This window comes from Melospiza georgiana, chromosome 12, assembly GCF_028018845.1.
Source record: "Melospiza georgiana isolate bMelGeo1 chromosome 12, bMelGeo1.pri, whole genome shotgun sequence".
Taxonomy (NCBI): Eukaryota; Metazoa; Chordata; class Aves; order Passeriformes; family Passerellidae; genus Melospiza; species Melospiza georgiana.
Genome location: NC_080441.1, coordinates 13314602 through 13337239, shown reverse-complemented (window position 1 = coordinate 13337239; position 22638 = coordinate 13314602). Strand labels below are relative to the sequence as shown.

Genomic DNA, 22638 nt, shown 5'->3' with positions numbered 1-22638 from the left:
GACGATCATAGACTTTTAAGGTTTTAGTTCTCAGAGAAAAAAGCTCATATTCAAAGGCTGTATGTTCAATCTGTGTTATACACTCAGATGAGTATTCCAGAACATCCAGAACCCCCTGACCTGAACTGAGGGCTGTGTGACCCAGCACACACTGCACACAGGGCAGTGGTTAACCACCACAGAGGTGGTTATGGAGGTGTCCAACCACAGGAAAAAAACAGAACATTTCTCTTGTATTGCATTCTAACCAGTTGTATCCCACATCTTCTGAGGGTTTTTTTCTGTTTAAATTAATTAACTTTCAAGATATACATGATTCAGAGATATTCAAGATACATATAATTCATTTTCACTTTTATCTCATGTTATTTGGTTAGTGATTTAAAAAAATTAGCTGAGTAAACCAGCATGCAGTTTTCCATATGAATGTGAATGTTGTCTGTCAAAAAGGACTGTTGACAACACCAATATGCTTCTGCAGAGGAAATGACATGCAGGTTTAGTCTGATGATAAATGCATTTGTGGGGTTACAAGAGAAGAGGGTGGAAACTTATGAGTGGGAGCTGAAACTGAATAATTAAGCAGCAAAATGCTACATAGTACACTTTTAAATTCATTGACATGCAAAGAAAGAAAATCTGCTACTGAGAGTTGTGAACCAACGTGATATACAGCCATAGTTCTGGAAGAATGCAGAAATTACTATTAATTTTAAATGAGACCTGTTATTCCAACAAATAACATAACATAAAGCAAATAAGAAAGAGATTACCCACTAACACAATTATTTCACAGGTGAGTTGAATGACAATGTTGTTTTTGGAATAAGCAAACTGAGCTAGAGATTGATAGTTTAATAGGTAGTATTTCAAAACCACATATTTTTAGAAAATGATATCTCTGTAAACTAAAAATTTTAATAACCTCCTGAAGTTCAGATTCCAGTATTTATTTCTTTGACTCTTCTCTGTGAAACTGGGAGGCTTCTGTCCTGCAGGCACAAAGTACTCTTAAATCCCTCAGCCTTGTTTCCATATTGAGGTCAGGAAGACACAGTACACCAGAGAAACTGAAAACCACTCGTGGAAACATATAGCTACACTACAGTAGAATCTGTGGTAAAAATGACCCTTGGATGGCTCTCTACTCCCTGGCTACTATGCAGAAAACTACATATTCAGAGGCAGAGGTGAACTAATGACTTATAAAAGAAACAGTAAAGTTTCATTGAAGGTCAGTTTAAATAAAGACAGAAAATAGACTAGTTGGCTCTTCCCACTAATATATTTTTACAAGGTTAAAGATTACCAACCGTCCTCATACATGTAATGAAGGATTTTTTGGTTTAATCATTTGCAATATTCAGGTTTGTCTTTTTGAGATTGTTCTGCTCTTTTTGCCTCTCCACATGAACACTACCTCACAGAGTATTTTATTGGCATTCCCAGAGAAAGCTCACATTATCTATTCAAAGAACTGAATGAACAGGCATCACATAATCTGATTTCTTGTCCACACACACTAACATTTCAAATCCTCCCTAGTTTAGTTCAGCTTGTCTTCACAAGCTCTGGGAATACCCACTGCTCTACACCCTGATTGGGATATCTGTCACTTGTGTGTATCACTTCAGCCAAGGAGAAGCTAATAAAACTAAAATATTTTGGTTATATTTAACCTTCAGCTATTATTGATTATTCATAAAGCAATGCCTAAGAAGTTTTTCATCTTTGTATCTCTATTAACTGTAACTGCTTCTTCCAAGTGCTGATCTGGTTATTATAACATCACTATTTCAGTGAGGTTATAGAAAAGCCTTTATTGAGGATATCATGCAAATTAGCAAGAAAAGAACATCTGAGCATCTTTATCAGAGTGTAATAGTCTTCTGTCCCCTGAAACTTTTGAACTGACAAGACAACAGCCTGGATTGTTTAGTCTCATTGAAACAACTCACAATCCTATGTATCTCACATGAATTCAAAGTCCCTTTGTCTCAGTAACACATCAGAAATAAGATACATATATTGTGACTTCCAGTCTTAAATGGAAATATGGAGGTCTGAGCATCACCTGTATGGCATGCCACAGATCATCATGAAGTCAGCCAGGAGAGGCTGCCATGGGAAGTAATGCACAAGGAAAACCAGCAGATAGAAATTTGAAAAGTTGAGTTAAAATCTCTATGAGTCTTGTCAAGACTGAAGCCCAAAATAGGTAAGTAAGGAAGACTGTATAAAATTCCATTAAGAGACTCTGATAGTTAATTGGATTATCATCTATTTAAAAGATTGTTTCATCAGTAACTCTTATCTGTAGTTCTGGCCATCCCTTTAGGTAAATCTCTCCAGGTGAGGATAATACTCAGTAGTTCCTGTCACTCTCAGCCCAGTGTCTATGGGAAGAGTCTCTCACTGAGCAGGGAAGGTGCTGGGGAAGGCTCTGATGGTTGCTGCTGTTCTGAAAGGGTGGCACCAATGGCTACATTTGAAATTCTTAACTCCTTCAGTGTATGGAATCAAGGCTGGCATTTCCTGGTGAAGGTCCATGAACAGCTGGAACATCTAAGATACAAATCCTCAGAGAAAAGTATTAGTTAAACTGGTACCAATGATCAAGGGTCATATCCTGTGATATCACTGTGGAGTGTCACTCACCTGAGCTTTCTGTCCTTCAGCTTTCCTGAGATGGGAAGAGACCTTTTTCTTACATTCTCTATAAATATTTAAGAAACCATTTGAGTGAATCAATTAGTGAATAAAAGCCAAAGTTGTTTTATTTTTGCCTTTTAATTACTTGGATAGTGAAAAGAAGTATTTCAAATCACGAGGAGCACAAATCCAGCCAGCAGATCAGCCTGCAAGCACCAAGCTGTGCAGATCTGAGCAAGAAACAGAAGCACTGGGTTTCCATTCCACCCCCAGGACCAGACCTAGGACTTGGGACAGGTCAGTAGAGACTGGGAAATATGAAAGAATTCAAGGAGGTGGAGGGGTGGGGAATTTTGGTTAAATCATAAAAGCACTGCACACATCAGGGCTGGAACTAGATGATCTTTCATGGTCCCTTCCAACCCTAAACCTTCTGTGATTCTATGATTATATATCAGTGAAGTCTAATATTTCAATTAAATAACATTTTACCTTTAATAGTAAAAGACTGTAATGGAATTACTGAGATGTATTTTTATAGTGTCACCACATTTGAAATAAAGACACATTGGAAGTCTATCTAAGAACTAGTTACTTAATTTGTGAACACATTGCAGAAGGCACAGACAGGTCAGTCTGAAGATAGTTCAAAGTAAAAATCAAAGTAAAATAGGAAAACAATAAGTAATTTGAAAAGCAAGAGGAAAGGTTAGGAGTAAATGAGCAGACAAACTAGGGAGTGTGCTCTGCAGATATGTACATGCTCTCATTAAGCAGACAAGGATTAGAACATCATGGCAAGGAAAATTTAAGTTAAGCATTATGGAAGATTATACAGAACAGCAGCTTTTATCTTGGGGAGAGTAGAGAAATCATCACTGGAAGAGCTAAATTACACACCTCCATATTCTGACTGCTCAGAGATAATCTGCCTTCATGATAGCAACCTATTTGATTAAAAAGAGAATTATTATGACAAACAATGAATGGGAAAAAAAGAAAACCAACAAAACTTCATCTAATTTTCAGAGCTGGGCATCATCACTCCTGGCAACTGTTGAAATGTTGAGCTGAACCATTTACATGGTTTCCAGTTAAAACAAAATAAAAACAAAAACCCAAACATGAACAAGTCACAACAGTGAGCCATGGCATCTAAATTCCTTCATGGAGACTCTGTAAGATCTAATCTGTCTAGTGGGGTTTTATCTGTACAAAAAAACTTGTCATTGCTCCTCTATTCATGTTTTTTTCCTTCAGTTCCTCTTGGACCCTCTGCCATCCCCAAGCAGGTCAATCCTGTGACTGCTTGTCTAATGAGTGCAATGGGTGTAGAATTTCACCATGACTTGTGTAGGGAGAGCATCACACACAGTGAGAGAAATCATAACCATAGTAATATATTGTGATTTTTGAGCATAAAGGGGATTTTTTCCCTCTCTGATTCTTTGCAGTTATGTTAGAAAACATAAAGATGTTAATGTTTGTGCAGGGCTAATGTAAGGCTGAACAAGAAGCTTTTGTGCCAGTGCACTCTAAGTTGTAGATGTTCCATCATACAGGAGCTCTTTATTCAGCACCAGGCTCTACAGTCGGCTGTATGTGCAATGTCACATTGAAATGTCCATGGGAGTTTAAGTGCAGCTGAAGGATGCAGCCGATGATATTGGAGATCTTTCCCAAAATTATGGAATCCACAGTCCTAAAATAATAGTATGTGTTACACGGAGAACTTGTGTGTTGAACACAGGAACTGCTACAGGGCAAGGCATAGGAATCATCCCTTCAGCTCAGCTCCTCTGGTGCCAGCCCTTGGGAGCTGTTCAGGTCTCCAGCAGAACCAGCCCTACAGGAGCAGGAGCATTCCTAAGGCAGTCACGATTCCCAGAATCACAGAATGCCCTCAGCTGGAAGGGACTCGCAAGGATCATCAAACTCCTGGCCCTGCACAGAACAGCCCTGAGAACCCCACCCCGTGCCTGAGCATTGTACAAACACTTCTTGAGCTGTGGCAGCCTTAGGGCTGTGACCACTGCCCTGCAGAGCCCGTTCAGTGCTCGACCATGCTCTGGGTGCAGACCCTGATGCTGATACCCAGCCTGGACCTGCCCTGGTGCAGCCTCAGGCCATTCTCTCGGAGAGAGCAGTGTCTGTCTCTCAGGAGGAAGCTGCAGGCCGTGATGGGGTCTCCCCACAGTCTCCTCCAGGCTGAGCAGACTAAGTGCCCTCAGCCTTCTCACACGGCTTCCCTTCAAGGGCCTTCACCATGCTCGTGGCCTCCTTTGGACAGAAGCTTGAGCTCTTTCTTGTACTGTGGTGCCCAAAACTGCACAAAGAACTCAAGGTGTGTGCTCAATTCACATTTATTGTTAACTCCTGGCCATGGCCAAGCAGGCAGAGCCCATTCCACAGCTGAGCCTTCTCCCCCCACAGCGCAGCCCCTCAGGGACCAAGCCCCAACCCCACGGGCCCAGCCGCCATGTCCCCCTCCATCCCAGGAGCCCCCGCGCTGCTCGGACCGTCATTCCCTTCACCTCGCCCAGGGCCCCGCAAGGCCATCGCTCCCCGGGGCCGTTACTCGGCGCCCTTTCAGGCCTCAGCACCGCCCGCACCGCCCCCGCCTGGGCCGAGGCGGGCACACGGACACGGGGCCGCGGCCCCACACGGACACACACCCCCCGCCATACGGGCCTGGCTGAGGGTGCCGCGCGCCCCGACCAGCGCCGCTCAGGCCGCGCGATCTGATTGGCCGGCAGTGCCGGTCACTCAGGCGCGCGGCGCGGCACCGCGCGACCCGATTGGCCGCCAGGGCGGTCACTCCGGCGCGCGCCGGGCGGGGTGTGGCGGAGGGGGGGAGGCGGGACCTCGGCCCCGCAACTGCCGGGTTCGCGCGCGCCCCGCGCCACTGCGGCTGCGCGCGCGCGGGGCCGTTACAGAGGCGGCGGCGGCGGCGGGTGGGCGAGCGAGCGGCGCGCGCCTGCCCCGGGCCCGCTCCCGGCCCCGCCCCTCCCGCGGTCACGTGACGCGGGCCCCGAGCGCTCGCGTGCGAACCGGGCGCCCTGCGCGCGCCCCCCGCGCGCCGCCCGCCGCCGTTTCGGTTTCATTTCCGGCGGCCCCGGGCCCGGAGCGGCGGCGCCGAGCGGAGCCCCCGGCGCTGCCCCCCGCTCCCGCCCAGGGTGGCCACACCCCCGGGCTCGGCGTGAACCGAGCGCCCCCGCCCCGCACACACACACCGCTCCTCCCCCGCCTGCGCCGGCACAGAGAAAGGGAAGGGAGGCGGCGCCGGGCCCGGGTCTCCCGCACCGCGCACAACATGGAGGAGCTGGTGGTGGAGGTGCGGGGCTCCAACGGGGCCTTCTACAAGGTACCGGGTGCTCGCGGCCGGGCCGGGCCCCAGGGGAGGGAGCGGGCACGGCAACGGGAGGAGGAGGAGGCGGCGGCGGCTCCTCCTCCCCGCGCTGAGGGAGAGCGGAGGCCCCGGGGCAGGAAGGAGGAGGGAGAAGCAGGCAGGGGTGGAGGCCGCGGCGGGTCCCTCGCGGTGGCCGCGCAGAGCGAGCCGGGGGCCGCCGGCGCTGAGCGGACTCGAGGCCCGATGAGGAGCGAGAGCGGGGAGGCCTCGGGCCTTCCCCCTTTGTGGGAAGGGGCGCCCGGGGCCGCCTCGTCCCGGGCTGAGCGAGGATCAGCCCTGGGATGGGGCATTAATTGCTAAATCCTCAGCTTTTGTCGCTACTTAAGGAAAGTCTCTCTCGGCGTCCGGGTTTCCAGGAGAGCTGCACTGCATGAGCACGGCCTGCAAGGCGGGGAGGAGGGGGGCCCTCGTTAATGCACATTCCTGATGAAATGCTGTGGTGGATTCTTGCTCCTAATGCCATGCCTGGTGATACTAAAGACAGCATTGCTTGGCCAGATCTATCTGTGCTGAGTCCCTGAATACATATAGATATCAAATCTATCTCTTCTTACTGAAATTATTTAGTGGCATTGCATGTTTGTTTCCAAGTCCTTGTGCTTAATAAAGCCAACCCTGAGCCTTGAACATATGAGCGCTGAATATGTTTTATTAATACCGTCTAGTATTGTGTGGCTTTGCATGAGTTGAGTTGTATTAATCAGCGTATTAATAGGGTATAATTTGCAGTTTTACAGAAAATAAAATTCGGATATGGTTGGTTTGGGCCTAGTCTCATTGACCTGTTATCAGCATACCAGGAACAGCCATGGATCAGTTCCTGCAGGTTTCCCATGGTTTAAATGATCCTAGGACTTTAAAAATTGGGCCTAGTTATAGTGCAACATCCAATATTTATGTTAGCATTGAAGGACCGGGTAGAGTTTCACACTCACGTGTTCCTGTGCTAAGCCAGGTAGATAGCCAAATGATGTAGTTCCAACACCTCTGTGTTTTTCTAAGAAAAACAGACCTCTTAAAAGCTTATTTTTAAAATTTGTGTGCTATCCTATTCTGAAAATAAATATTTTTTTTTCAAATAAAAAAAAAAAAAAGAAGTAGTATGAGATACAAATCAGTGGTAAATAAGCATCCTGTGAGCTCACAGTGCTGTAGTCAAAGTTCTAGATCTGTATATTGCTTCCTGGAATTAAATAATCTAGCACTTCTAAAAATGTTTTGGTTTTTAAAGGTACAGTATTTGGTCAGAAAGAAGCAGAAGGAGTAAATGCATTGCACATTAGAACTTTTAATGAGGCTTTCATCAAATTATAGTAGTTACACAATGATGTGAAGGAGATGATGGTAATAATGACATGGTACTTTCTTTAGTGACAAATATTGAATAAACCTGGGAGAATTGAAAGCTTCTGAAACTTTAATTGTTTGTTTTCAGATTTGACACCATGGGGGCCCAGTACCCCTTGTGTGTAGGTGAAAGCTTAATTTGAGCATATGTTCATGGAAGCTTGGTCATGATTTAGTGCACCCAGGTTCTGACCAGACATTGCCCCAAGCAGTATGGTTATGTTTATCTTTTAACTTCTAGAAATTTTGACAGGAGTTTTTTTGTTTCCTCTTTCTCACTAACCAAGCAGCTTTGGTTAAATTGTCTAAAGGGAAAAATGGGCATATGGATTTATCTGTCTTCACCTGAATTACCTCTTGAGATGGAGCATCACATTTAAAATAAATGCAACATTTATTTTTAAAGAATTAAAAAGTGGGAGTTGTTTTACACTCTCATGCAATAATATTCAGTATAAACTAGCAATTTTCTTGTGGTTTCCCCTAATTTGAATTACTTGAATTCTAATTACAGATTTCTCTTTCATCATGATGTCTGACTATCACTCTGTTATAAAGTAATATATCTAATGTTTTTCTTGTGAATTTTATGCCCATCTTAGAGATGGCAATTCAGTTGTAAAAAATGGATGTTGACCCAGCCTAGCAAGAAGTGTGCAGTGATGTCAAGTGTGAAGTTAATTGCAGGATGATTTTATTTTTCCATTTTACAAGTTTCTTTAAGCAGCCTCCTGAGAAGTGATTTACAGCTGTAATGTTTCAAACAAACCAAAAGCAAAACAATTCTTTTATTCAATCTCATGTTTTACTGATAACAGGTGAAGATTTATTTGGCTTTGAATAATTCTGAATTAATGAGAATACGTAAATTTTTTGGAAAAATACACCTCTCCTGTTACTAAGACATGGAGGGGGGTGGAGTATGAGGCTGCTGTAGTCAGGATGGGATGAAGTGGCTCAAGTAGGCACCCAGTTGTGGCTTCAGCTTTTCATATCCTCCTTGCAGGTCTCTCTGAGGACCTGAGCATTTTTGAGTGTACCCACCAACATCATCTGGATCTTTACAGTACAAAACTGCCCACATAAGCCCTGCTGAAAGTAACAAACCAGTGTTTTCTGAGATACATCCAGAGGATTCATGTCCCACACCAAGCATAGGAGATGGTTTGAGGATGCCTTCATAGCCAGCTGTGAGATCTGAATTCAAATTTCATTCTGGTCAGGTGCACTGGAATACTGGAGTGTGTTGATGTGACTGCTGTAGTGCAGGCTGGTTCTTTCTGAATGGAATTCAAATACTGCTTAGTGCATACTCTGTACTCTGATGATTTTTTCCCTCCTTGCCTAAGATGAATGATTCCATGGAAAGCACAGTGCAGTAAGTGGGCATGATTCAGGGATAATTGACAGTCTGGTACCTAGAGATGCTTAGTCATGACTTGCTATGTGCTTGGGCCCAGAATCCTTGGAAAGAAAATGTTAGATTTCCTTACTTATTCCATGAAACCTGGTCCAACAAGCACCAGGACTGTGAATCCAGGGAGAGGAAATTGCCTTTTTGCAGCTCACAGCCAGGTAACTAGATCTTGAAGGTGTGCAGTATTAGCACATATCTTCTTATTATCTTTTCTTGTATGGGAGTAGTAAATTAGGTTTTGAAGTTCTTATTCACAGAGGACTAATAGACAGCCTTTGCCTTATCTTTTTGGGATTATCTTTAGGTGTTTCCCTCTAAAAGGGGACATGCTGGATGCCTTTCCAACATGGGATTGATTTTTCTTTTTGAGTTTGGGAGTGATTCTCTCTTGTGTCCTCTGCTAAAGATGGAAAACATCCTGTTTGAGGCAGTCAGTTTTGTGATGATGTTTGTTGTTAATATCTCTGTGTTGTCTGTAACCCAATTTTTGCCACTTCTTGCTCTGTAACCTTGTGAAAATCTTCCACTTCTTATCCCAGTAGTTTCAGCGCCTTGCTGCTGTTTGCTTGGTTTTATAGATAACTTCATTGAAGCTACAGCTGATAAAATAATTCATCTTTCTTACTACTTTATTGCTCCAGGTCTCACTATTAGCAGCTGTTCCTGTGGCCCTCTATCCATTTTTTTCTTTCACTGTTCCATCCAGACACCTCAGCCAATATCTGCAGTCTGTACATTCATGAGCTGTCTGCTCAGTCCATCTGAGGATGACCACCTGTACGCTTTTCCTTGTCTGGTGACCATTTCTGTGACTTTTTCTTCTCCCTATTCTGTTCCTTTGTATGTCCAGCCTTTCTCAGACTTGATTATACACCGAGTTCCCTTTTGACATTCTCCTTCCAACAGGTATGAAATGTTACAGAATGGTTACACTAACAGTAGATGCACGTTTGTTATCAACACAGCCTTTTTATGTTAAAAAGCATATTTTCCCTACTTTCCCTTCTTACAGTTAATTATCCTCCTTTATTAAAATGGTTGACAATGCTCACATCTGATGATGTGAGCAGACTTTAAAAAAGCAAAATTTCATGGCAGCTGAAGCCTTTATTTTTCCCTTTGAAGTGTCCATCATTCCATTTAGCATAAAAATATGCTGGTGTTTCCAATAATTCTTATTTTTTTAACAAATAATTTGTAAAATTTAAACCATATATTCAGCTATAGCCATTCTTAGAATGTGAATGTTTATGTGTTTGAGAAATGCCATGCTGTAAACTTTTTTACTTTATAATATCTGAAGCATGGAGAGAAATGAAATGGTTTATGTGACTCAGAGTCAAATTTGGTGTAGAAAATTTGATTTTTTTTCCCACATTAGAGAAGAAGAATCAACCTTTGCCATTACAAAATGTGCTTCTGTTCACAATTTTTGTGTACTCTTTCTTGGTATTTCTGCTGTTAGCAATAATGGTATGTCAGCTGCTTCAGTCTTTCACTGTCCCGTTACCTCATTTTGCTTCTGTCCAGTTTCACTTTGTTTTTAAGGCGTTTCATCTTTGTGTCCAAATTCATCAGAGCCACTGTTCTGTCCCTTCATGGGGGTGCATTTTCAGCTCATATATCTGCACCCTTATGTTTGAATTTCCATGCCTACTTACACTCCTTATCTAAAAAAGGCTGATGAATGGTTATTGTGTTTCTCCTGATACTCCTGTGAGATCGGAGCCTCTTCTCTGCCTTTACTGACATCTGGGGCTGGCTTGTCCTGTCTGTGAATTTATGGTGTTAAAGGCTTCATTTCTTTTTAGCATTGTGTGTAATTTCACAAGTATTACAAAAACAAGACTTCCAAACAGTTTGGATAAGTATTAATTTTGGTTTCCCAAAGGCATTGCTGCTGAAATATTAGTTTTTTAAGGAAAACTTAGAAATGTTTCAGACCTTTTCTGTTTGTACTTGAAAATGTACAAATTGAAATATATAGTGCTGAAGAGTCCAAATACATTTTTGTGCTACAGATCAGTTTAAATATTCATATTGGAGGAAAATTGACATGGTGCTGTGGTCCAGATGATGGTAAACTGATGTGATAAGTGTCTGACATTTTTGTGTGTCACAAGAAACTTGAAAACAAGGAGAACCCCCTTTCTCTGGATAGATAGGATTAGACACCCAAATATTAAGGACTGTATTAATAGTCACTAAAATATTTTGCATGGTGGTTTTAAGCATAAAGATCACAGAGAGTTGTGCAGACATGTTTCATATATTGCATACTTGAAATTAGTTATTTGGCAAGGCATTGTTCACTTTGTAATTAATTATAAATTTATTCCAATGAACTCTTGTAATTTTGCGAGACTATTAATTAAAAGACAAACCACAGAGTTATGACATCAGTGTTTTTGGCCAGACTGAAGGGAAAACCAGGTATTTATCTGCTTCTGTGGCTGACTCTTCTGAACCTGGTGTAAGCTAAAGAAATTCAGATTTGTGATTTTCCCTGGCAGCGTCTGCATTGATGCTACCAGTGTAAGGTCAGCAGTTTAACCAGTGTTCCTGGTTCAGGCTCCCTCTGATTTCTGGATTGTGACCAAAGCAATGTGCAAGAGCTGTTTAAGGAGAGCTCAGACAGGACACTGTAGTTCATTCCTCTTTCAGCTGTATCTCTCAACTTTTACTGTTTCCAGATAATACAGTTGCTAAACTCTTTGAAGGTCCAGGCTAGTCTTCAGCTTAACTTAGATTTATTTGTTGCACATCATGGTTTACTTATTAATGGTAGGTTTTAGCATTATTACCCTTAATGAGGTATATTGCTGTAGCCCCTAGGATGGTGCTCAAGGTGTATTGGAAGTTAGGAGCTCTCTTCCATTTCTCTCTGGATATGAGATGTAGTCTTGCTCTTTGCTGCTGTGCTTGTGATTTTTTCTGCCATTTTCTGTCACTTTTTCAGAGTGCTGATGAGGACACCTTTTGGTGTTTTCATCACCACAAAGGTGATGACTTCTTCCAAAGTACCTTTCATACAAGGAAAGGTGATTTTTTTGACATTTTATAAATATGAGAAAATTAGGTATGAACAAGTTGTTTCTCAGGGCATGAGTTGTGTTGCTCTTCCCTGTTCTCCTGAAGGCTGTTAAGTGTTCCTGGTATCATTTCTGTGGAATTTGCTTTGTAAAATAATCTCTGCTTTTACATACTTGAGTAGTACTGGTAATCCTTGTCCAGTCTGTGGCACAAAGGAGCCATGCCTACTGTCTGGTAGTGATCCTAGTGGTTTTCAGGTGTTAAAGGCATTCATTTCAGCTGCATCTGGAAGAATAAGTGGCACTTTACTACCATTGGAGACACGTGGGTGAAGCCTTTGAAGGTGATCTGTGTAATGTGAAATGAGTCAGGACTACTATTGTATTGTTCAAATGCATCTCCAGTTCTGGAATCTTCTTACAGAATACACCACAATATGAAACATGAGCTAAATATATCAATAATGATCACCTGAGAGCTCTGTTGCCTCTTCATGTAAATACCTTTTCTGTACTGCTATGAACATGATCTTGAGATGTGGCCTTAAGTCTTTTTTATACCATGGCATTGAAAAACATCAGCTGTGCTTGTAATCCCCTTTGAAGGAATATGGAATTTTGAAATTCATAATTATGCAAATACATTTGGAGACTTTTTTAAAAGTCTCCTTAGTTTGCTGGCAATAATAAAGTCTTGTTCTTAAGAGTATTGAGAGGCGAGCAAGGTGTAAAATAATTTTTTGCTGTTGTCACTGTGGCTTTTCTTCAACTTCTTTTCTTCAGCTTCACAGTGGCATTGGTTATGTTTCAGTTCTCAACCTGGATGGTTTTTTCCTTGTACTGAATGACTCTGGGTGATGACATTCACATGTATTACCACTTCATTTTAGCCAGTTCTTGGAACTCTGTATTAGCCCAGGTCAGGTGTTGCTCTTTTTTGATACTAAGATACTGCTGCAACTCAGGAAATATTTTGGAGTACTTTGTAAAGCAAAAATAGCAAAAGAATTTCTTAAAAACCACTTAGGTTCCAAATAAGAGAGACTCTTACCTTCTTGTAAGAGATAAGATCTCTTCTTGTCTTGGAATCTTGCAAGGGCAAGAATAATAAAATGGAGAAAAATAAAATGTTCATTAATTAATTCTTCCAAAGAAGTAGTAGTTGCTGCTAAATTAGTTTCAATTTACTGAGATGTTTTTAATCAATTTACTGAGATGTTTTTAATCTACTAAGGTGGATCTCCATTAGTAGAAAAAATTTTTCTATTCTTTCATGTTCATGGGCTTTTATTTACCTACCTTGCAATGGTACTATGTGTGGATTAATGTTAGTGGAATACTCAGCACTTCAGCACCTTGTTTTAGAAGTTCATAGAGGTACTTTAAAAATAAAGAATAAAACCTCCATGATCTTTTCATCCCTGGTTAACCTGTGACCTCCATTGTTTCAGGCTGAGAAAAATATTTTCATTGGTACATCCCAAAGTTCTGAGTATGCTGGTCTTGCTGTTCTGTAGATGGGGAATGGGGGAAGCATTCGGGGCTTTAAGCTAAATATTGACAAATCCAAATCAGGCAGTGGAGTGCTTAAGGCAGGAGGAGCCATCAGTGCTGAATTCTAGCTCTGTCTCTGCTTTGTGGTGGCATGGAGAGCACAGCTGCTGTCCCTCCCCCAGGAGACAAGGGAAGGGAGGCCCCAGGGCATTTATCTAAAGTTTGTGCTCTACAGACTTAGTGTGGTGAAGTAAATATGGGGAAGACACTGCTGAAATTGATATAGATGAGTTTTGCTGGTGCAATGTTCAAATGTACTTTGAGGTAAAGAAGGAAGAGACAGGACCTGGAGGTTTTGTGGGCTTTGGTGTCATTTGTTTTTTGAGGAATACTGATGTTTAATTTCTGTGCCTGTCTATACATTAAATGTGATTATAAAAACCAAACATTTAAAATTCTTGAACTATCTTGTCATTTCCTACTAACCTTTCCTGTTGCTTCTAAAAAGTAGAAATAATGTCTTCACAGCTGAGGCATTCTTTTTGTGTATCAGTGTGCTGCCAGTCATGGACCCAAGGAGGTTATCACCTTTGAGTATGAGTTGTATATAAGTCTGTTGCAAGATTAAAAAGGTTGACTTTAAAACTTACTTTCATTGTGAGAGTCATCAATATTTGTGGAAAGGGGGTGTTTTACAGGCTTAAAATTACTTTTAAAAGTGTCTATAAACAGACATAATTATACTTTGTTTCCTCCACAGGCATTTGTAAAGGATGTGCATGAAGATTCAATAACAGTTTCATTTGAAAACAAGTAAGTGTATTGCTGGTGTTGTACCTGTAAATGACAGAGTATCAACCTTGCATTTGATTGACCTAAATATGGCTTAGTGCAGAGTAGTGTATATTAGATACACTAAACTTGCTGCTGGCATGTTTTACAGTTATATTTAGTATCTACTGTTTTGTGATATTTCTGTATAAATGCTTTTAATGATTTAAATACTTTCAAGTGCAAAACCATAGTAACATGGGTTTTACTGGGAAGATAATCATGTTGTCACTGAATTTACCTGATGACAATCCATGTTTGAGTAAGTCAGCAGTTGTACTATTACTGACTCTTTCACGTGTGAATGTCTTGCCTTGGTTTTAGAAGATTGCATTATTACAAAATTTGTTGTGTAGATAATTGATGAATACCAATTTTCTGATCTAGAAACTAAAATTATCCAGTCTCCATTAAAGAAACTGAAAATGAAAACGGTATTCAGACTAGATCCTGATCAAATTTTCATTACCTGTAGTAGAACCAAAGAAATAGAAGATACAGACCTCTTTTGAAGGAAGTGTCCAAATATGTTAGGGAATGTTTTTTTATCTGTGTTTCTAATGTTGGGGTTAAAAACCATCCCTGTAAATAGAGGAAGGGCTTCTACTAGAAGATTCAAAAGATTGCAGGGGGGGGCATCAGGGTTTCATTTAAGAAGCTTAGTGGTCATTTAGATGTGAATTTTTTTCTTATTATGTATACATTGGATCACATTACCTTTAATGCATATATGCACAAAAGCTCCACTGAATTTGAAACTGTAAAATTATTGGATTAAAAATGTTTGACTTTGTTTACAAAGAAGATGAAAATATTTAGAGCATTCACTGTGATTTTTGTTTGCAGCTGGCAACCAGAGAGACAAATCCCATTCCATGATGTGAGGTTCCCACCACCTGCAGGCTATAATAAAGACATAAATGAAAGCGATGAAGTAGAGGTGTGTATGCTCCATTAACAGCTCTTGTCTTGAGAAGTGAGAGAACTTGCTGTGAGAAATGTCAGCCAAGCCACTGGAAGGTTTGCTTCCATGTTAGGTGATGTCACCTCCTTTGATTCCAAGTACTGCAGAAAGCACAGTGTCAGGCACATCTCCAAACCCAGAGTTTGACAGTAATAAACCATGCAAATTCCATGGACCACAAAAGGCCATGTACAATTCCATGTACCATGAGTTACAAATACGCTGATTTATAGACATGATCAATGTTGCATTGATTACAGATCAGTCCTTTTTAGGACATTTAATTCAGAAATATGAATGAACTGTGGTTATTAATCTGTAAGGTAATAATGTCTCTGTTACCAAAGCTTCAAGCTGAATCATAATTTGCATTATATGTGTGTGTACATGAAAACACAGAAATATATGTGTATATGTAAATACTTACGTGTATATGCAAAGAGATTGACTTTAAACAGCATATTTCTAAAACCTCCTTATTTTATAAAATTGTAACATTTATTTTCATAATTAATTTAAAGAAAGAGGACTTGCAAGATTTGCATTCTGCTTGCATGCTCTATAGACTTCTAATTTGAAAAATAAGAAAATGGCAAAACTTCTGTAATACAGGTGTGGCTGATAGCATATATGTGCTAAAGAAGTGTAGATATGTAACCTCCCTCTCACCCACTGGTAGGACTTCATCAGACCTACACACAGTTAGAAATACTATTGATTAAATATTAACAGATGTAAAAGTCTGAATTATCTCTCTTTTAACTGCATGCAAGACTGAGGCAGCTACTGCAGTAGATTGTGCACTGTATTATTTATTATTATTTGTCCATACAATCTTGCTGGTACATGCTTTCTGTGTTGTGCTCAGAGACTTTTTGTACTAAGATGTTTTGCTGGATTTTGTTCCTATGGAGTTCCTGATCATATTAGTGTCAGCTTTTGTGATGTCTTTTAAGGATATAATGTATGTATTTTGTTCAGGTTTATTCCAGGGCAAATGAAAAAGAACCCTGCTGTTGGTGGTTGGCTAAAGTGAGAATGATAAAGGGTGAGGTAGGAGTATGCATATATACATATATATATATTTTTTATATTGACTTATACTTTTTTCTTTCTTTTCTCTTTATATATTGATGTACACTATGGTTTGAACTAATCTCTATTCATTTTTTTAAGAGTTTCTTGATTAGGACAGTTGCAATTACCATTAACCTCAACCTGAGAAGTCAAATTTGACTTGTACAGTTAACAAAAGTACCTTTTCCTTAATAGTGTAATGCTCACTCATGTCATACAATATGTGGCTTGGATGATTTTATTATTTTTATATCAGTTCTACGTAATAGAATATGCAGCCTGTGATGCTACATACAACGAAATTGTCACAATTGAGCGTTTGAGATCTGTGAACCCCAATAAACCCGCAACAAAAGATACTTTTCATAAAATCAAACTGGCAGTACCTGAAGATTTAAGGCAAATGTAAGTACAAGCGTTTCTTTATAACTTGTTTCAGAATGTGGGTAACTTCTTAAGCCTGAGACAAGAAGAATAATAATGTTTTTTACCACTCTAAATTAACTTATTGCAATGTAAAAATGTAAAAAATACAAATATTCATGTGGTCATACTTCAGAAATAGAAACGATGATTTTTTGAATTGTGGTTTATTCCTGGAGGAAGAAACACTTTCTTCAAAATTTTAAGGTTTATGTGTGATACAGATTAAGATTTTCACTCTTAGCACTGTTCACTAGTCTGCACAGGTTAATCTGAATCCATTCTTGGTCAATTTTTGTTATTTCATGATGGCTCTGGGAATAGTTGAACAATAATGAAACCTCCCAGAGTATGATACCAAGCCAGCTAACTTTCTCCTAGGCCATGGACCTATTGTTGTTATATAGTTACAGCTCTAAAAGTCACAATAATACTGACTCCCCTTGTTTACCTTCAGGTCACTTTCTGCTTTCCTTAAGATGTATGTTATTGTCTCAGTGTGGGATGAGTTATAAATTCAGGTTAGACTAAAACTTCCTGAAGTTAGTGTTACAGCATGCACAAGTAGACACAGGAAACCTGGAGAAGCCAAGCACAGCATGAGATGAGCATATGGTCCTTAGAGTGCTGCAGGGGTTAAAATGAAATCACACATTTTAATGGTTCATGATGTGTTTGAAATCTTGAACTTGCTGATCATAGTGATTATCGTTTTTAATGTAGTTTTGTCTAACTTGTCATTCCACAGATTTACATACAGAAAATTTCTGAAATATTTCTAATCCTACTCATGAGAAAGCAAATGAAAAAAAATTAGTAAAATAAATTATAACAGAATAGAATAAAATAACACCTGCTTTGAAAGGGACAGCTTGCAAATCTTTATTTACATTCTTTGTATTTAGGAATTAATCTTTTTGGCTGTTAACCATAAATGCAGTGGTTACTATTTTTAACTTTGTTACATTTTTATTCCTAGGTGTGCCAAAGAATCTGCACATAAGGACTTCAAAAAGGCAGTTGGAGCTTTTTCTGTAACATATGATTCTGAAAACCACCAGCTTATTATTTTGGTAAGTACAAATGTTTTACTGGAGCATTGGCAGTGGTTTGTTTCACGAGTCTGTGTGTAAAGCACTGTTGTGTTTATTACCCATGCAGTCAATCAACGACGTGACCACGAAGCGAGCCAACATGCTCATTGATATGCACTTTCGGAGTCTGCGCACCAAGCTATCCCTGATACTGAGAAATGAAGAAGCCAGCAAACAGCTGGAGGTATGTTGGTTGTCTTCCCTGAAGTAATTTGAGTGAAACAGATAATAAAAAAATCCCTGATGTGTTTCTTAGCTGGCGGGACTTGCATTGAGGTGAAAGTATTGATGTATTGATAATAATCTGGGTGGTAAAAAAGGCAGGTGGAAGTGTCATCCAACAAAGATCTTTACAGTTACAAGGCCTGTTCTTTCAAAGACTCATTTTATCAGCAGGATTTTGTGGGGGATTGAATACAGCTATGTAGATACACATACATGTGTATTTCTTTCATATTTTGAAGCATAAAATAGCCATCATTGCACAAATAATGCCACATATTTGGTAGCTTTAAAAATAGATGGGAGTGAATATGTTATGATCCTGATAGGACTAGAACTGGATCTAGCAAAATAATACAGTGAAAATGAGATGAAGGGGGTGAAAACTGATGCTGGTAGAATGTATGAAGGGATAGGTTTGTCTATAGATAAAATGTTAGGAAATAATCTTACAGCAGATACAGCTTCTGATACTCCTGTGACTGGTGAGTGGGTGTTGACTGGCAAGAAGCTTGAGTCATCCTTGTCCATGGGTAAAAGAAAAAAAAAAAAGAAAAGAAAAAGAGTAGGCAAGGAAATAAGGGTTTTTTATAAACCAGGATTAACGTTTCTTCATGGTTTTTCTCCTATCTACAAATTAGAAAAAATAGCAATATTTATGAAAACTTTTTAGATTCACTGTCAAGAATCAGAGGTACCACTTAAACTCCTGAAACTCAGTTTGACACAGGTGTATACCAACAGTGTTTCTGCAGAGCCAGGTTTCATTCCCCCTTCCCAGGGGTTCCATCTGTTTGAAGTGGGATGTCATGTTCAGCCCTTGTGTGTCCAGTGGGCATACTCACTGTTACAAGAACTTCTCACTTCTGTTCTTCCCTCTTATGTATCTTGATTTCTGTGTTTGAGAGCTGAAATCTAGGTTTGTTTGGGTTTTCATTTTTCTCAAGATGAGGGATGGACCAGTTTCTCCTCACTGGTGTTCACTGAGCACCCCATTGTAGCTCTTCAGTAATCATTCTTCTTTATCCTCCAGAACTGACAGTTGTGTGGGCAGTTTACCTCTTGAAGTGCAAAGTATTATTTTGGAGGTGGGAAGAACAACAGCCTCTTTAGAGCTAATTCTCTTTACATGCCCCCACAAATGCATGCACTAACAACTGTTGTCATTGATTCCTTTCCCAAACTAATCTTGGATTCTTCTTGTCATTGTAGCACTGAGTCTTTTTGCTGCTGTGAAAGTCTCAAACTTGATTTGGTTCTCACTGGAAAACCATTGTTGAACTTCAGTTTCTACCTAAGTACTTAAATAAAGGTTGTGAGATAAATATATACAGTTAAAATTTGTGTGACAGAAGTTGTCTGCTATTTTTCATTTTGGCATTTGTGTTTCTTGGAGTTAGAGTAAATATAAAATCAGTTTCATCCAAAGTTGAAAGCAAGAGCTTCAGATAATAAAAATCATACTCATGATTATTGTTGAGACACTGACATACCAACAGACTGCACATGTCCATCTGCAGAAAAAATATTTAGTGAACACTTTAGGCTTTACTGCATTACTAATAGCAGCTCACTGTTTTCATCAAGTAAACCTTTTTATGTGTCTCATAGTCACTGAACTTTCAAAGTCTGCCCCTTCTTTTCTTCCAGCAGTTTTACCTATTTTGTTTCCTGAGTCATTATCGCTAGACCAGCTTCTTGTGTTCAGTGGAGTTTTTTTCTTCCTATTTGTTGCACCTTCTTTTTTGCATATTATCTTCTTGACTTGCATGGCTCTACTTCTCAAACATGGCTTTTAGAGCATCAAGTGGGTCTCATTTTGCTGACATTAAACTGCTAAATTGAAGTGTGCTTATGTATGTCTTGACAGTAGTTACAGCTTCAATTGCAATTCAGAAACATGGACAGGATTATATCTCTTGGCTTTTATCTTGTTTCTTCCTTGCAAAACACTCCTTCCTTAATAGATTATCACAGTTGGAAATTCTCTGTCTTCCCACAATGCATTAAACAATTGTTGCTTTCCTGTGTTCTGTTATGCTCACGCTTGTGGGTGCTCAGTATGACCCTTCTGGGGTAGATGTGTGATTCCTGGCTGAAATTCTGAACAGATTTGTTCTCTGAAGTCAAACACTTTTTGTGTTGTCATGCATAGGCACAGATTCTTCATTTTTTTAAAGTGCAGTAGGTATCCACAGCTGCTCTGTTTTATATATAATTGTGTCAGTCATTGAGTTATTACAGTTTCACCCACCTGTTGAAATTGGTGCAGTTTTTTTCTTGGAGATAGTAAGGTTTGCTTTAACAATCACCACAGTTACTGTTTCACTACCTTATGAGTGCTGTCTTCCCTAGTAACACCTGATAGCTGTAGCTATTAAAGGGTAATTCAGAATGGAGGTGTCAACACAGCTAGAGGCCAGCCTTATGGTAACATTTAAAACATTTCTGAAGGAGACTCCTTGGTGGTTTTGAAGCTAAAATAAGAGCAGTAAAGGGATTGAGTAAATAAAAAGTAGGCTAAGCACCTGATTGAATAATAGGCTTGAAATTTATGTTGATTTCTCTCTCCAGTGTGCTGGAGAGACAATCAAAGGGAGCTGACATGAGATTCTTCTTCAGAGTTCTAGGCAACTTGCATCCCGGTTCCATGAACAGTTTGTAGTACGTGAGGACCTAATGGGTTTGGCCATTGGCACTCATGGTGCTAATATTCAGCAAGCCAGAAAAGTCCCTGGAGTGACTGCCATTGATCTTGATGAAGATACTTGTACATTCCATATTTATGGAGAGGTGAGTTCCCTTCTCTATCGTTTCCAAAAATACCTGAGGGAAACAAGCAAACAAAAACCTTGGGGAAATGTATCTTGTTTCTTACACTTCTTTCTATTGTAGGATCAAGATGCTGTGAAAAAGGCAAGAAGTTACCTTGAATTTGCTGAAGATGTCATACAAGTCCCAAGGAATTTAGTAGGTAAGTCATTTCTGGAGGCTGCCTGTGTGGAAGTAAGGAAAAATGCCTTCTGAGAACTGCACTGAACTGGAAGCAATGTGCTGATGCTCAAGTACAAGGTAGAATAATTTCTGGATTGAGCTGGAGAATTATTTACTTCCCCCAAACAAGTCCAGACAGTAGTTCAGCTATAGAAGAGATGAATCTGCAGTCTCCTATTTTCCAAGTATATTTTGAATAATTTCTTTGACTTATATTTGTCTTTTTTTCCCCTGTCCTTTTAGAGATGTTTATAAGCAGCACTGTGAGATGAACTAGGTATCAGTGATGAAGAAAATTTAAAATAGTTCCATTGCCAAACAATTAAAAATGTCTTAAAAACACATGCAGCCCTTGTATATGTGGAGAAGTATTTTAATAACCTTTTGATGCTACAAAGCAAAATAAAAATACATTATTTCATTCAGTAGATTAGAAAAGAGCAGAGAAGGCATTTTATGGTAAAACATAGCCCTGAAAGCAAATGCTTTAATAGGTTGTCAGGGAGTGTATGAAAGCTGGTGTTGAAGCAGTATGAAATTCTGCAGCAGGACAAGTCCTAAGGAATGTGGCAGCTCAGCTCTGGAATTGATTAAAAACAGTTTTCCCTTCTTTATTCCCCCCTGTTTTTACTGGTGATAAGTGAAAATGATAAGCTGCCATCATTATTTTAATGTGAGGTCTTAAAGTCTGTTTCTCTTTAGAACTTAGCAATTATATTTTTTTGGCAGGTTTTCATTTCTACTCTTCTTGACAAGGATCCTTTAGAATATAACTTTGGCTGAACCCTATATTATGTCTGAAATAAGCTATGTTGAATAATTTGGCATTTAAAATTCCTAGTAATTTCCTTTAAAAATGCAGAAGGCTTTTTTAGATAGATATATATATATATATACTGATACTTTTTCATCTAAAGAAAATGCAAACAAACCACCTTTTTCTATTTAATTCTATTTTTAAAAATTCAAACTGAAAAAAATCCAAACAAAGAAGAAACCCACCCAAGATGTTATTTATTTTTTAAAGTCTGTATGGACATTTTTATTTGAAAATATTTGTGTGTGTTGCCAAATCCTCACAAAAGCTTGGATTGGAGTAACTGATGTAAGTTGTGGAGGTTTTGAGTGATTTATTTTTTAAATCATTACCAAGGCTTTTTTAAATTTATTAGTAAGGTGCTGTTCCATTTGCCAGTAATATATAATGAAATAAAGTATTCAGATAAAGTACTCAGAAACAGTTTTTGACAATCAAAACAGCTTTTGTCATTGAGGAGGAACTTACTGGGTATATTTTGTCATGTTTTCTGCAAATATTCATGTCAGAAAAGTTGAAACACAAAAATGAAACTTTATTTAGCTTTGAATGATAGGAGCAATAGGAGTCTCTTGTAACTAAAAGTGGTATTTAAATTCTTCTTTATGGATTAATTGTATCAGTCAAACAGTAGCTGTTACGCACTTGGGGTTTTTACCTCTAATTTAGTGATGTGCCAATGAAAAACGATCATGTCTTAAGACATGTTCAACAGTTTGTTAAATAAAAATACTTTTTTTGTTTCATCCAGAAAACATGTTTGACATCACTCTTTAAAGCTTTTCTTGAAAGCTGTGATTGAAGGATGTGTCTTCCCTCATCACAGCCCAAGCAGCTTCGTTTTCCTGCCGGTTTGCAGCATGTT

The 22638-nt window shown here is 39.6% G+C and overlaps 1 protein-coding gene across 2 annotated transcripts in view; it reads left to right on the top strand.

Annotated features, from left to right (window-relative positions):
- The first annotated feature begins 5796 nt into the window (after positions 1 to 5796).
- Positions 5797 to 22638, top strand: part of FMR1 (fragile X messenger ribonucleoprotein 1) — a 30201-nt gene continuing 13359 nt past the window's right edge. Inside the window, exons 1-9 of one of the 2 annotated variants that reach the window (XM_058032592.1) lie at positions 5797 to 6016; positions 14112 to 14164; positions 15029 to 15122; positions 16128 to 16199; positions 16480 to 16628; positions 17626 to 17719; positions 17808 to 17924; positions 20585 to 20755; positions 20858 to 20936. In XM_058032592.1, coding sequence (XP_057888575.1) covers positions 5966 to 6016; positions 14112 to 14164; positions 15029 to 15122; positions 16128 to 16199; positions 16480 to 16628; positions 17626 to 17719; positions 17808 to 17924; positions 20585 to 20755; positions 20858 to 20936 — 880 coding nt within the window. In that variant the 5' untranslated portion in view covers positions 5797 to 5965. The remainder of the gene's footprint in view (positions 6017 to 14111; positions 14165 to 15028; positions 15123 to 16127; positions 16200 to 16479; positions 16629 to 17625; positions 17720 to 17807; positions 17925 to 20584; positions 20756 to 20857; positions 20937 to 22638) is intronic. The other variant, XM_058032591.1, reaches the window with a different exon arrangement.